The sequence below is a fragment of the Cibotium barometz genome, chromosome 33 (assembly GCF_041138505.1).
Source record: "Cibotium barometz isolate CiBa-2024 chromosome 33, ASM4113850v1, whole genome shotgun sequence".
Lineage (NCBI taxonomy): Eukaryota > Viridiplantae > Streptophyta > Polypodiopsida > Cyatheales > Cibotiaceae > Cibotium > Cibotium barometz.
Window position 1 is genome coordinate 43,966,980 of NC_141078.1, and position 16,328 is coordinate 43,983,307.

The 16,328-nt window shown below is 46.9% G+C and overlaps 1 protein-coding gene across 7 annotated transcripts in view; it reads right to left on the reverse strand.

The window, feature by feature from the left end:
- LOC147619615 (transmembrane E3 ubiquitin-protein ligase FLY2-like) overlaps window positions 1–16,328 on the reverse strand; it is a 92,935-nt gene that overhangs the window by 31,575 nt on the left and 45,032 nt on the right. For all 7 annotated transcript variants that reach the window (XM_086773286.1, XM_086773292.1, XM_086773288.1 and 4 more), the window contains 3 exons: window positions 5,860–6,023; window positions 5,641–5,700; window positions 5,407–5,500 (listed from right to left, as the gene is read on the reverse strand). In XM_086773286.1, the coding sequence (XP_086629412.1) occupies window positions 5,407–5,500; window positions 5,641–5,700; window positions 5,860–6,023 (318 nt within the window). The remainder of the gene's footprint in view (window positions 1–5,406; window positions 5,501–5,640; window positions 5,701–5,859; window positions 6,024–16,328) is intronic.

Genomic DNA, 16,328 nt, shown 5'->3' on the forward strand with positions numbered 1-16,328 from the left:
GAACTCACTCCGCTACAACTCAAGAACAAATCGGCAGAGGTGAATAAAGTTAAAGAAGCAAGAAAGAATGGCAAATGGGCAATATACAGAGGAGGACAAGCAATCATTAAAGAATTCCGTAGAGCAAATCCATCCATGGATGAAATATAGCTATTTTTATTTTGAATCTCAATTTCGAACTAGATGCAATAGAACCCATTGTAATTTAAACTCTTAAGAGTCTTAAGAGTTCATTTTGAGTTATTTTTTTTTCAGTTTTATGCCACTTTGGCATCAATACCCAGAGTGGAATGTAAATGGATGTACCTGATCTGTCCCATAGGTCGGATTCGGCCTCCCATGGACGTTAATATAACTTTCTTTCTTTCTTTCTTTCTTTCTCTCTCTTGTCACATATGGGCAGGAGACAGTGGAGTATGTTGACTCATACACATATCTTGGAGTGGTGTTCACTGGGCCCACATTTTCCATGAGGGGGGCAGCAGAGGCCAGATTGACTAGAGGATATGCAGCACTAGGAGGTCTAGAGAGGATGTGCTCACAGGTACACTTTCACGAGCCACGCACTAAGCTGTGTTTTTTTGACACGCTGGTCACATCGGCTATGCTATATGGAGTACAGATCGTCACAGTCGATCAGGACACACATACGATGGATGGAGATCGATGGAGAGACCACTTGTGTCCATGATCTCCAAGATGATTCGGGCTAAGGCCGCGGTACCCCATGAGATTATCCGAGCCGAGATGGGAGCACCACCGATCATAGTCGAGGCTCTTGCCAGATCAGTGTCCTTCATTCATAGCACCTGGGAGCTTCCTGGACACCGGTATGCACGACTTGCTTTAGAGTCCTCTCATCAGCTAGCCATGGAGGGAGACACTTCATGTTGGTATGCGCAGATAGCATCCTAGTTTGAGCTCCACGGGTTCAGCTTAGACAGACTTCCACCCTTCCAGTAACACATTCTAAGATTAGAGGCACCCTCTCTCACCTTAACACATTCTGAGATTAGTAGAGTCATCAGACAGGACCTCATTCAGTTGGACACTAGGAGGACATAGCTAGAGCCCTCACAGTTAGGGACGAAGATGGCTTTCTATAGAGACCATCTTCTCCGCACCACTAAGGATGGCTTTATACTTAGACCGAGCTACATGGATACCCATTTGTCTCATGGATTGAGGTGCGCCATTGGGCAGATCCGCACCTCTTCACATCAGTTAGAGATAGAGACAGGCAGATTTAGAGGCATACCTCCAGGGGACAGAATATGTCAGATTTGTTGGATAGAGCCAGAGACGGAGAAGCACTACATCTGTTGCTGCACAGCATATTATGAGATTCGAGGGCGCTACCATTGCCTTTTCAGAGAGGGATTTGGACCACTGGCTAGAGTCATGGACTATTGTGATTAGCGGTGCTTGGGTTTTTATCTCCTAGAGATCCGCAAGCTCAGAGAGTCCATTATGATGAGGAGCAGACACCCGACTGGAAGGGAGTCCACACAGAGACAAATTACTGACTTCTTTAGAGGGACTACCCGGGAGGGGACACAGCCGACAGCCCAACAGTGGGCACCCCGTGGGACTCTAGTTGAGAGAGCTATCCAGTTGGGCAAATCCAGACGCCCGAGGGTTCACAGATCCTTACATCAGAGACGGTGCCTACACCGGAGGATTCAGAGCATCATTGCGAGACATCGGGCTCGTCCGACCAGGCATCTCACTATGGCAGATATCCAGGCCATCCGGCAGAGACCCATGCTAGAGCTCCTAGGATGATTACCACTCCAGCCATATACTGTTGTATTCACTGTCACTTTTGTACTCCCCCATATTCATGTATTCATGTATCCATGTACTCATGCACCCCATTTTGACTAGTAGCATTAGCTTCCCACTCTCCCTAGTTGCTGCTTCCGTATGCTCCCTACTGATGTATTGTAGGGCTAGATACTTATCTTCAGTCCTTTCTTTTCTTTTCCAGATAGTGTATCAGATGTCACATGGTTGTAACTTTGGTCTCATAGGTCACTTTGGCCTTTTGAAGACGTTAATATAACATTTCATTTCATTTCTCTCTCTCTTTGTCTTTGAGTCTTTCCTCTAGTCTCCAATGGAAACAAGGACCAAAAGAAAGGAAAAGCATGCGGCTTTTTTCTTATATACCACCACGGGTGAGAAATCTACCAGCGATTCTGGGTCATGGAAATGAAAGTGCAACTTTTGCGGGGAGGGTAACACAAGTAGCATCACGAGGCTCCTAACACGTGTCCAAGCTTGGGGGGATGTTGCGCCGTGCAAGGAGATTCCTCAAGAAATTGGGGATGGTATATTGAAGAAATACTCGTGAATCCACAACCAAGGTAAATGTAGACGTGGAGGAGCTTCCATGTCTCAAGCCTCCAATTCGGTGAGTCCTTCCCCCACTGCATCGGGCACCAGCTTTGCCTCGAGTGGCTCCAACTTCCAATCAAAGAGGCCAAGGGAAGAGAGCTCTCCGGCAATGAGACAAACCGCCATCGGTGCAAACATAAACAACCTCACATATGTGAAGATGAAGATGAAAGCCGCAAATGAGAAGACTGAACGCACGGTCATCGATTGCAATCTCTCCTTCCATGTGCTCAAGGGGCACAAGATGGTGAAGGACATTGTGGAGGTGGGACCATCCCATGGCGATTGGTATGGTATCACATATACCATGAGATGCCACCACGCTTGATGACGAGGGGAAGAGGATCAACGACAAACTCACAGCCCTGCCCCGCGAAGGATGGACGAAGTATGGTTGCTCTATTCTCTCCAATGGATGGAGTGATCAAAAGAAGAGAGAGATCTTGAATATCCTTCTGTCATGCACTCGGCACATACTTCTTAGGCGCTCTGGATACCGGAAAGGCGGGACAAAGAACATCGGGCGACTTAATCTATCGTCATATCCGGCAAGCCATCATAGAGGTGAAATTTGAATGACGAGTCTATGTGTATTGCCATTTAAGTTTTATTTATGTTCAAACTTCTAAAGAATGTCATGACTCGTCCATTTGCCATTGTGTTACATGTAGCTCGAGCAAGAAAACGTCATTCAAGTCATCACGGACAATGCGTCCAATTGCCGCAAAAGGAGACGCTTGGTAGAGGCAGAGTTCCCATCCATTGTATGGACTTCTTGCGCCTCCCATTGCCTGGACCTACTCATGGAGGATGTGGGGAAGCTCTAATTTAAGGGCATTCACTTCATCTTTTGGGAAAATGGAGGTCGGAATCAAAATCAAAACGGTCAAAAACCCCTAAGGCACCAAACAAACCCCCGAAAAAAAACAAAACCAAAACCCCCAAAAAAAAAAAAACTGATGATGTGGCGACGAATCTGCTCGCCCATGCCAGCTCAGCAACTTTCCCTTCAGCTAAACATGCAAACCCATTTTAGAAGTTTCGTTATCACTTACTTGTGAAGAGCCATGACTTTCTATTTTTAAGTTACTTTCTATTTTTAAGTGAAAGAGGGTCACCATCCCTTTCTATTTTAAAAAAGAAGATTAGACCATCTCTTTCTATTTTGAGGACGGAGCTATTAAGAAAGTTTCTCATGCACACTCATTAATTACAATCTCTTTCTATTTTCAAGAGGGAGATGCACTTTTAGACCATCTTTTTCTATTTTTGAAAAGGGGGAGAGAACTTCACTACAAAAAGAGGCTAGCTATCCTCATTATGCACATGCGAGAGGACAGGTAAGAACTTCATTTATGTACATGTAAGAAGAAAGAACTCCATAATCATTTTGTGAGAGGGAGAAACAACACTTAGAGCTTGAGAGCAAGAAGACAGGTAGGCTCAAGCTACTCTATTAAGTGTGGAGATTCTTTTGCAAAGAGAAGACCATCACTTTGTGGTGGAGATGCAGCTCAAGTGTACGGGAGAAAGTGTTTCAAAGCCCTTTGTTAGATCACCGTAGTGCCACTACGAGTGCTACCACAGAAGGGGACGGCCTTTGGCTCACCGCCCAGCCACAGAGGAAGAATGAGGATTGCCCCTCATCCCCTAGGCTATATAGTGTGTGGCCTGCCGTCCACACTAGCCTGGCCGCCCATGACTCCGCATGGGCGTCCTCTCCCACTGAACCCCGGATGGCCACGTCCTCGGCGCTCCGGCCGAGGCGTTGACGCTAAAGCCCCGTCTGGCCATCCGGTCTGCCGTCGGTCACAGGCGTTACATCCTACGTGACATTGATGTTAGATCACCGTAGCGCCACTACGAGTGCTACCACAGGAGGGGACGGCCTTTGGCTCACCACCCAACCACACAGGAAGAATGAGGATTGCCCCTCATCCCCCAGGCTATATAGTGTGTGGCCTGCCGTCCATACTAGCCTGGCCGCCCATGACTCCGCATGGGCGTCCTCTCCCACCGAACCCCGGATGGCCACGTCCTCGCCGAGGCGTTGACGCTAAAGCCCCGTCTGGCCATCCGGTCTGCCGTCGGTCACAGGCGTTACAGCCTACGTGACATTACTCCCCCCTTAAGAAGAGTTTTCGTCCTTGAAAACAAACTGGGGAAACCTCTTGGAAATTGCACTACGGCGTTCCCAAGTAGCTGCCTCCTCATCCTTGTCTGTCCATTTAACAAGTACCTCTCCTGGTACACTTTATGTCGGGTTTGTCTGTCACGATACCCTAGAATCTTTTCAGGTTCATGTGGTATCTTTGGTGGCTCTATCAAGTCCACCAAAATCTCTGGAGAAACTACGTTCTCTAACCCGTGAACTGATTTCTTCAGCATGGAGTAATTAGCATATTTCACCCCCCTTTGAAGCCGTGGCAATCAAGTGATGAAGGGCCTACGTTAGAGCTCTCCGGCTCCAAACTATACCCAGAAGACACGGCTAGTCTCTCCGGACTAACTCTCGCTTCCCTTCCCGTTGCACCTTCGGCCAGTCTCTCCGGACTAGCAATCCGTGCCAACAAGGGAGGTGGTCGCGAATTGGTCAGTATCCCCAAACAGAGCAGGCCCCTCTCTCTCACACAGACCATCCAACAAGAACACCTCAACACATCACAATGGCCACATAGCACTCCAGGGTAGCATCTCTACAAGAACATACTTGCCTAGGCTCCTCGAGCCTTGTAGAGGCACCAACTCAACCCGTTCTGTTTAACAACTAGTTTGCAGTATCTTTTCTTTCACACAAGTACCCTTGTGAATGAGATCTCCAAATATGAGTGGCCAATGGCCGAATCTGTTAAGTGTACGGACTTATCTATGGCCAACACTTGATCCACACCACATCAGAATAACATTTATTAAGTTTCAAACTTTATCTCACACAAACACTCCAACAGCATAAACTAAAATCTCTTTTCAGAACATACAAATGCTCCTATGATCCTAATAGCTCACCTACAAGAATGCCTGCTGTCAAATGCAGAAGGCATAAGTATGCATCCATGATGGCTTGCTGTCCTATCATGAGAAGAGAACCTTTGGCAGCCCCCTAGAAGAACACAGACAACAATGAGCTCAAGCAACAAGTAGAAACGTGTCTATCATACTAACAATTGAAAAGAAAAACGGAAGGTAAGGCATAAATTGAAAACAACAAACATGAGAAAGAGAGAGGAGGAAGAATTCTACCGATTGTGTGTTGCTGTGATCCATTTGTTTCATTAAGCACAAAACCTGCAAGAAGGAAATCTACCGAAGAAAAACTGTAAAGGAAATTCTTCAAATCAAACCATACATGCAATGCCAAAAGCTTTTTTAAATTGCCCAGCAACAAAAAATAAATAAATCCAATATCAAGTCAAAATTGATATCATCTTTTGGTCTAGAATACAGCCCAAAGAAGGATACAAATGTCACCATCAAGGTGTAATTCACAGCTTTGTTATAATAAAGTTCAACATTTATGGAGGTAGCATTTAAAACTAGAGATGAAAAGCAAGTGTCATCGCTCTCGATCGTAGCACTTTCCATCAGTCCTTGCATTTGATAAGCCGGATGATCATGTTCACCATCTGCAACATCACTAGTTCCTTTTTGTCAAGACTCAATGTGACTATAAATTATAAATAGAAAATGAAACATGCAGAGATAACAAGATAATCAATAAAGAGAATTCTACATGATAAAAGACCAAAAGACAAGCTAATCAACCAAAAGATAGAGCTTGATATGAACATAAGTTGGTGCAAGTAAAGACACCCAACTCGTATTTTGAACCAATGAGCTTGTTCAGTAGGAAGATTGCATTCTTCGTATTCGTCCTTTTTTTCAAACACGGTTTCTTTTCTCTTTTTCCGAGTTTACTTCATTGCTGCTCTATGTCCAAAGAGGGTGCCTGGGAACCCCCCTTGGTGCTGATCTTGTTTTACAGCTATCCAAGGTAGCATAAAATAGGTCAAAGTGTTTTTAAGGTGTCCCTCTGTCTATGGAGCTCGGGCAGGAAGAGCCCTAGGCAACGCTAGTCCAGGAAGTCAACGATCCTGGAGAGTGGGCCAAATCCCTCATGAGAGAGAGAGAGGGAGTAAAAAAGAAAGAAATATATATTGACGTCTTCAAAAGGTCAAGAGGGTCTATGAGACCAAAAAAGTAGTGCAATGGATATTGAACCATGGAAAGAAAAAAAAATTGTACGAAACTAGTTACATAAGGTAAAGTATACATGTGACTACATGATGACTATGTGTGATCATACAGTGATACCATCCTCCAGAATAGAACACAAAGTAGACATAGTGGCTCCCCTCTATGATTGTTTGATATCCTAGATCTGCAGCTGTCAGGTGGAGGGATGAGACCTAGGGCGTCGGCTCTCAGAAGGGATAACGCATGCTCACTAGTGACACCCTGTGTACGTGGAGCCAAAGGATCACGGGTCTGTGCAGGCTGTCATGGACCTGGCTGGTCATACTGCTGCTCCTCTCAAAACACACTAATCAGTGACTATGACACAAAGAAATCTGTGATGGAGGTTTGAGAGGCGTCTCGCCGGCTCTGTCTCTCAAAGAGCTGCCTCAGCAATACCTCTCTGTGATGATGAAGCTCCAGTAAATAGATGCCTAAACCATAGTCACCAGAAACGGGAAACGGAAACAAAAACGGCACCCCCCTCGGAAACGGAAACGGCAACCGCGAGAAACCGGAACGGCTAGGAAACGGCACATATACTTGATAAATTAAACTATAGAACCAAAAACTAGTAATTACAAACTCAACAGCGAGACTTTCTCAAATTTGCATAAAGGACACCTCAAGATGAAGTCAATTTCTTGTTGAATTAAGAATAGAAAGTACAATGCAAATACATCAGCCAAGTTTGGAACTCATGAGTAGACTCAAACTTGCGAGAGATGCACATCGTCTGAGCCCAAATCATCATAATCTAGAAAGTCGTTGGAGCCGCTATCCCTTGCTTCGCCCAAAGTAGCTATCGGCGTAGGCGGTAAACTGGCATGCTCCTCTGCCCTCTGAACCCTTCTCATCCTCCTCTGACCAATGCTTCCAAGATTGGGGGTTCTCATTTCGCTCAAGAAGACGCAAATTGGCACTCACAAAAATTAGATCATTGGTCTTTTGAGTGCCAAGCCGGTTTCGCTTCTTTGAAGCGACATGGCTAAATGAGCTCCATAGTTGCTCCAAACAATACAAACTGACCACCTGGCTCAGAATCTTGATGGCCAATTGTTGCAACTCTGGAGTGTCTGCCCCATAGTCCTCCCACTATACACATGGATCAGTGGTGAAGCGATCTGCCAAAGCATTGGCTCTTCCAAACCTCCTCTTGCAAGCCCTGTAATCTGCCAGTTGATCCTTGATAGTTCTCTGCTTTGCAATTGTAGGCATATGCTCACTTATGGTAGTGCTATGTGTGAACAGGGCTTAACCAAGGGCACTTTTTCCCATGTGGTTTTTCCCCTTGGACATCAAGTGTGAAAGGACACTCTAACATATAATATTTTATACTTCTATATTATATGGATGTGGCACACATGCAAGGGTTGACTTGCATTTTGTGGATACCACACCTTTGGCTCTCTCTCTCTCTCTCTCTCTCTCTCTCTCTCTCTCTCATTTCTACACGGCAGGGGATTACTCTCCAGAGAGCAGAGACACTTAGAGCCCGCAGGAGACAGAGGACACCTGGCTTTCGGACACCACGCCTATACCAGAGAGAGATGACAGAGATCAGAGCTCAGTTTCACAGAGAGGGTGCGGAGCGACTGGCTCGCTTCAGAGCACACCCAGGCATGTTCTTCAGGGAGCTGTGGACACCCCCTTCACTGATGTATACCATTTTATACCCCCAGTATGGTACAGGATGGAGCTAGCTAGGTTGCATATCATGATTGTATACTCCATGCATATAGCTTTGCATTCTCCTAGTAATAGAGCTCCATCCCCTGCACACCCAAATTCAGCTTTTTTATTCAGTACTTTTTCATTTTGTTGGGATGACAGAGGATACCCCATACAGGTACTCCGATTTGTCTCATAGGCCGAGTTCGGTCTTTTGGAAGACGTTAATAAAATCTTTCTTTCTTTCTTTCTTTCTATCCTGCACCTAACCCTAATGTGCAGATTTGTGTGTGTGAGTGTGTGAGTCCAACACCCAACAATTGGTATCAGAGCTAGGAGCTGGGAGCTGGCCCTGGAATTCTGCCTGTGGAGAAGCAGCACCTGCGAATTTCCGTCGACACTGTGTCTTTCCGTCGCCGGACTGCCTGGTTCCGTCCGTGCACTGGTTCTATCCGCCGGACTTGGCCGACTCTGCCGCCCAGAACCGACGGCACTAGTGGGGAGCCCACCACCGCCGCTCAGCTCGCGACGGGCGGCACCGCCTTGCCCAACTGGCGGCAATAGTGCTCCTACGGCCGCCGCCGCCCAGCACCACACCCACTCCGACGCTGCTGCGTTCCGGCCCCGACCATCCGTCAACGCTCCCTTCCGGCCGTCGACTCTCATGCGTACCCGACGCCCGCGTACACCTCCCGTCCTCGTCGTCCGTCGCTCTTCTGTTCCAGCCGCCCAAAGCGGGCCTGCCGCCGCTGGTCCCTTGGAGCCGTCACCTCCGTCCGCACCTGCGCGCTTGCCCTGTACCTCCGTCCGCCACGACCTTCGCCTCTCTGGTGCACCTCCGACGGCTCCCTGCTGCTCAAACCCCCGGTGGCACGACACTTTCCCAACGCTCTGATTGGCCCGACACCTGCCCAGCGCCTGCCTCTGATTGGCCCAACACTTGCCTTGTCAGCTCTGCGCGCCGCATACGAGGACCCCGTCTGCTCCTCAACGTCGACCCTGCTCTCCAGCTGGCGCAGATACGCGCCCCCCATCATCTCAGTGCGCTCCAGCTCTAGCTCCAGCTGGGCCTACAGACAGCCCTCTGCCGCCCCGCTGGCTCCCTCCAACGCCTTGGCCAGACTGCTAGCCCGTCAGCTCTATTCGCCTATGTGCTCCCCGCCTACCACCTGCTTCACATGTGCTGCCATTGCCTGAAGGTATTCTCTGTACACATTTTTGTTCAAACACAAATACAAAATTCTACAGCCATTTCAGTGCAGGTCACCTACAATTTTGCAGACACTCCAGTACATGTGGTGAAGGGTTCAGGCGATTTGGGGGATTTCTCAATTTCAGGACAAATTGAAAAAATTGGGCATGTTGCTTTGCTTACAATTTGGGGGTTTTCAAAATTGAGGTCAAAATCAGCAAATTGAACCTCTTTCATTTGCAGAAATTTGGGGCTTTTGTGAAAATTGGCCAATTAGATGCACATTGAAGCGATTGGAGTGCATAAAAATTGGGGATTTTCAGATTGGAGCATGTAATTGGGCATTACAGCTGTGATTTGTCGCGTATGTATACACATTGTAAGGACATTTGGTTGCCTGGCAGTGCACATTGGTGCTTGGTTTGCTTGCAGGTATATTTTGTTGACATGGCACAGAATGCTACAGATGTATTTGGTGTGCTCACCTAGGAGGACAAGCTGGATGGATCTAACTACTCCCTCTGGAGTTTCATGATCCGTAATTTGCTAGTAGCCAAAGGGCTTTGGGGCATCGTGTGTGGTGATGACACACGCCCACTTACCATACAGCCAGCCACGCCTCAAAGGGGAGGTGCTCAAAGAGCTGCTGATGTAGCCAAAGGGCTTTGGGGCATCGTGTGTGGTGATGACACACGCCCACTTACCATACAGCCAGCCACGCCTCAAAGGGGAGGTGCTCAAAGAGCTCCTGATGTAGAACCTGCTCCCACACAAGAGCAGAAGAGATGGGACTCTAGAGATGCACAAGCCATGTCATTGATAGCCCTTTCAGTGAAAAGGACTATTATTCCGCACATTCGTTCTTGCAAGACATCGAAGCTTGCATGGGACACATTGGAAGCAATGTATCACGTACGCACGAGGCAAGAGTTGCCTACTTGAAGAGGCAATTGGATCTTCTTTCTATGGATGAGGGTGACTCCCTGGCAGATCATCTCACCAAAGTGAAAGATTTGCAAGAACAATTGCTCAACATTGATGAGGTTATCCCAGACAGACAGATGGTCAACAACACTCTTCATTCTTTACTGCCTTCCTACTTGGGCTTTCACACCTCTCTCAACCTTTCAACGAGAGGAGGTGGTGATCCCGTCACTTTTGAAGAGCTCGTGGGTTTACTCTTGCAAGAAGAGCAAACAAGAGCAAACTTATCGAGCAACCGTGGTGGAGACAAGGCATTTACAGCCAAGGATAAAGGTAAAGCAAAGAGCTTTAGGCATGGGGGACAACAGTCTAACAAGGCTGATCATGGACAGCCCTCTTCTGGTGGTGAAAAGTCTAACAAAGGGGATGCAAACAAGCCCAAAAAGAAGGGCAAATGTCACTACTGCCATAAGCCTGGACACTACATCAGTGAATGTAGGAAGCGGATTGCAAAAGAGAAAAGGAAAGAAGCAGGCACTGCAGTAGCAGACTCTTCTGATGACAAAACACAGCAATCAGCTAATGTAATCCAGGAAAAGCACACTTTTTTGGTCACATGCACTAGTGACACACCAAGTGCTTCAGACACTGATATGTCTTGCATTGCATCTGACACACAGAATGCATCATGGTATTTTGATAGTGGTGCTTCGAGCCACATCACTTCATGCAAAGATGTATTTCAGTACTTGGTTTATGCTTCAAATGGCCGCACTATATCATGTGCAGATCATACCACATATCCAGTAAAGGGTATTGGCAATGTCATACTTATTGCAGCCAATGGTGCCAATATTGGTATGAAAAATGTATTGTATGTTCCAGGGATAAAGAAAAATCTGCTCTCCGTCTCAGCCATAAACGACCAAGGTTTAAAGGTTGAATTTGAAGACGGGAAGTGTTTGGTAAAAGACCCATCAAAGGGTTATGAAATAGTCACTTCTGGAACACGATACAAAGGCTTGTATAAGCTGGACAGCTATGACAAGCATACTTATGATGCAAATACAGTGGCTGCCCACACTCCTGCTATGCATGATGCAGAGCTATGGCATGCTCGTTTTGGGCATGCAAATTTTCAGAGTTTGATGCTTTTGCAGAAGCATCATATGGTTGATAATATGCCGCCTCTTGAGTCTCCACCAAGACATGTATGTGAGGGGTGTATTTTGGGAAAGATGCAACGAAAACCATTCCCCAAAGATGGAGCTGTTAGAGCTAAAGGTAAATTACAGCTCATACATAGTGATGTATGTGGTCCAATGCGGACACCATCCATAGGGGGGCATCTTTACTTCGTCACATTCATTGATGACTACTCCACGTTTGCTTGGGCTTACCCCTTGAAAGCAAAAGCAGATGTGTTTACATGCTTTCCACACTTTGTAGCAATGGCTAAAAATATGTGTGGATGTAAAGTCCAAACACTCCGCTCAGATAGAGGTGGAGAATATATGTCAAATGCATTCATGGATTATATGCTTCAAAAGGGCATCAAACACCAATGTATTGTGTCTTATACACCGCAACAGACTGGTGTAGCTGAAAGAAAAAATAGATCTCTCATGGAGATGGCAAGATGCATGGTGAAAGCACAGAAGTTGCCTCACAAATTTTGGATGGAAGCTATAATGTGTGCAACTCATGTGTTGAACAGGTGTCCAACAAAAGCTTTGAAAACCATAACACCATTTGAGGCTTGGTATAGCCGAAAGCCAACAGTGGATTATATGCATACATTTGGGTGTTTGGCATATGCACATGTGCCAGAACAACTCCGAACAAAGCTAGATGACAAAGCAATCAAATGCATTTTTGTGGGCTACAGCAATGAAAGCAAAGGATACCGTCTTTATAATCCAACTACACGAAGGATTTTTGTCAGTAGAGATGTGGTGTTTGCTGAAAATTCAGAACAGCCCATGTACAGCTTGTATAAAAGCAATGATACAAGCATACAGGACATGTTTGATGGACTTTTACCCATTGGCACCAGTTGGAGCTAGATGCTTTATTGGATGTAAAAGCAATGATACAGTCATTGGCACCAGTTGGAGCTAGATGCTTTATTGGATGTATTTACCCCCCCTCCCTCCCACCCACCCCGTAGTAGTTAACCAGAGCCCTGTATGTGATTTATCTCCACATTATAGAGTACTTTGTACTCTTTTTTCTTTCGTATCCATTTGATGTCCATTGAGACATGATGATGATGTACATAGGTTTTGTCTCACAGGCTGTTTTTTGGCCTTTAGAAGACGTTAATAAAATCTCTCTCTCTCTCTCTCTCTCTCTCTCTCTCTCTCTCTCTCTCGCGTGGCTAGACTTGCTAGGGCTCCACACGAGTTGGATATAGGTGTCCAAACCAGCGCTCACCAGGGAACCTCAGTTTTACACACCCTTTTTAAGACTTTCAGAGGATGGGTTCATTGAGGGGCCCATGGTACTTACACATGCACGTGTCACGTGCCATGTGGATAGCGATTTGTCAAGGGTATTTTCTCATTGTCTTAGGGTTTTGACTCTGACAGAGCCGAGGGCATCTCAGGAGATGCATGTATATGTAGAGTATGCACCTCTGGTGAGGTGGAGGATGAGGAGTACTATTTGTTCAGATGCCCACCCCACTATGAAATCTGAGGGAGATTTCATTCTCTCTTCCGAGACAGATTCAGTCCCCTCTCAGGGGTCATGCAGTATGAGGACGAGAGATGTTCAGGCCATAGTCACAGGAAACGGGGGAAACGGCGCCCCGAAACGGGGAAACGCCAGTGTAGGATGTCATACATCGGGTTAGGGGCAAGATATCTCCCAATCTGTGCTAGATCAATCTAGGGGGTAAATACATCCATCCTGTGTGAGCTGTAAGAAATGATCGTGGTAGTGCTGCCTCTTCACACGAAGAGGCTGTGGAGGATCAATCCATGTATGACGTGCGTATAACTGTCTCAAATCCTGACGTATCAATTGGTTCCTCTCCACACGGGAGAGTCTCATGGTCGGATGGTCCTCATCATACTGAAACGGGGTTCCTCTCCACACGAGAGAGTCTCATGGTCGGATGGTTCTCATCATACTGAAACGGAGGGAGCCTGTCCATACTCATCCCATGTAGTGAAAACCACTGTAAACCCTCTGCATACCATGACTGTCACCCTGATGATGCTGCTACTCGCTCTAATGACTCTAGGGCCTGTCTCAGTAATCTATTTGGGGGCATGTGCCTAACCCGCTGAATAAATGTCACTGTCTGAAAGAGTGCCTCCACTAGCATGGGCGAAGACGCAAACTTTGCCAAAACTATCTCATGTGGCGTCGAGGTTTTACTATGAATCATCCATGAGAACATAGGTATCTGTGGGCACTCTAAACCTCGCCATCCGCTCGTTCGCTGATAGTCCTGGAGCCCACATGGGGGATGCATACATCAAGGCTAGTGTGACCATGGTATCAAAAAGCCATCCCTTTGTACAGGGTTCCTGAAAATGCGCCTGGTGACGTTGCCTCTCAAGTAAAGCTAAAGCTACATACCCTCTGGCTACCCTGTCCTGAACTGCCTGTCTCATGGAGAACCTCCCCACCAGGCTAGTAAAGGTGACACCCAAATATACATATGAAGTCACTACATCCACACATCTATCCTAGTATATGATGTGGTTGGTCTCTCGCCCCTACTTCATGGTATTGAAAATCACAACCTTGGTTTTACCAAGATTGACCGTCAGGCCCCTCTGATTACAAAACTCTCCCAAGGCATCCATGTGCCGCTGTAACCCTGTTGTGTATCCGAGACAAGTACTACATCGTCTACGTAAAGCATCAAAGCTACATATAGATCTGCCAAAGATAATCCACTGCCCCCCCCCTTTGCCCAGAAAATCTGATAGCTCATCAATGTATAATCCAAACAGGATGGGAGATAATGGACATCCTTGCTTAACACCAACAGTGCTAGCAAGCTCCTCTGATAATCCGCCCGGGCATCGCACACGACCCACAACTCTCTCATACAAAGCAATAACCCCCCGTATCATCTACGATGGTACCCCAAGTGTCTACAATCTCTACATAAGTCTGTCGCGAGGCACAATGTCAAATGCCTTGTGGAAATCCACAAAGTAACAATATAATCTACGTCTCTGTGCCTTCGCCTCCTCTATGAGGCTAAAGTGTGAAGATATGATCAAGAGTGGAGTGGTTTCGGCAGAAACCAGCCTGCCCAATAGCTCTAAATCCAGAGATCTCTGCCAATTTACTAAGCTCATGCTCAATAACCGACCCATAAAGTTTGGCCAATGTGTGGCCTACCATCCCAGTCCTGTAGTTACCCGGATCCATAGGGTCGCCAGCCTTATGGATGGAAGCAATAGTGTGTAAAGTCCATGCAGGCGGGAACCCCTCTACGATAGCCGTGTTAAAGAGATGTGCTATAATGGCGCCACCGTGTCGGCTTCATATGAAAAATGCTCACCTCTAAGGCCTGTGTGGTCCTCCATGCGTCTGTGCTGGAGTCGGCGTATAGCACTCTCCACCATACCTGCTGTAAAGAAAGTAGAGTGAGTGGGCCGAGGCTATGAAGGATAGGGTATAGGCGGCTGATCTGGCACATCATATAATGACTGAGCATACGTATGCCAGATCTCAGGGTCAAAGATAGGGGTGTGTGAACAGTGTTCTCGTAGCCTCCGCCAAGCCTCAGCTGAATCGTTGCTCAAAAATAAGTGGTACATGTCCCAGTGTTTGGTTTCCTCGAACATGCATTTCTTACGGCGAGTTAAAGATTGGTTAAGTCTCTGTGCCTTTTGGCCCGAGATTTCACCTCTCTCTACCTCCCGTTTGAGACGTGAACGAGTAGCCCGACACTCATCATCGTGCCAACTATTTCGGGGCATCTTTCCAGTGTTACTCTTGGCGGTACTCCTACAGGAATGTGGGAAGCTCAATAGGGCGGATGTCTATAATAAATCTATAAGTTGTGTAGTAAGAGTGTCAAGAGGTGAGTGTGGGTCTAGATGAAGGCGACCTCGGTAGATAGGAGTACTATATAGATGATCACAATCATGTGTGAAATATATAGTAGGGCGAAGTGATGTACTAGTAGTAGGTAAAGTGGTAGAACTAGAGGGATGTGCTCGTAAGATAGTAGCAGGTATGTATGATCTGTTAGAAGTCATCTCCTGTCTATTTGTATACACCAGGGCCTCTGTTGTGGGTGTGCCCGCCCGTATATCATTTTTCCACACTCCCCGTATTTTTTCCCTATTTTTCCCATTTTTTTCTAGTGGCTGGAGGGCTGCCAGTTGATGCCAGGAGCACTCTGAAGCTGGCCGACTGCATCTGTATCAGTCGTGGGCTGTCTGAGTGCTGGCCGACTTGTTCTGCACAGGCGTAGGGCATCAGATGCTGGCCGACTGCCATTTTTCAGCAGTCGTGGACATTTACCTAGTCGTGGGCACTTTTTAGTGCTGGCCGACTGCCCTCATGGGCTTGTATATATTGCCCCCCATCCTCCTCCACTTTCTCATTCAGTATCTTCGGGATCTTGTGTATAGAGAAGAGTTTACACGCATCTCTCAGTGTTTCTTGTGCTGATTATTTCTGCAATCTACTTGCCCTTGTCTACCCAAGTTTGGATATCATTTCCGCTGCATATTCTGACATGGTATCAGAGCCCTAGGCTCTAGCAGATCTTGGGCGTTTTTCTGAGCAAGAGGGGGAGCAACAGGTTGCTGATCGGTGGACTGTTTCGGGCTGAACGGGAAGTGAAGGTGCAAGAGGAAGGCGGGCAGAGGGGCTGGACAGCCACTTGCATATTTTCTGATTTTCAGATTTTTCCCACCCACCCACC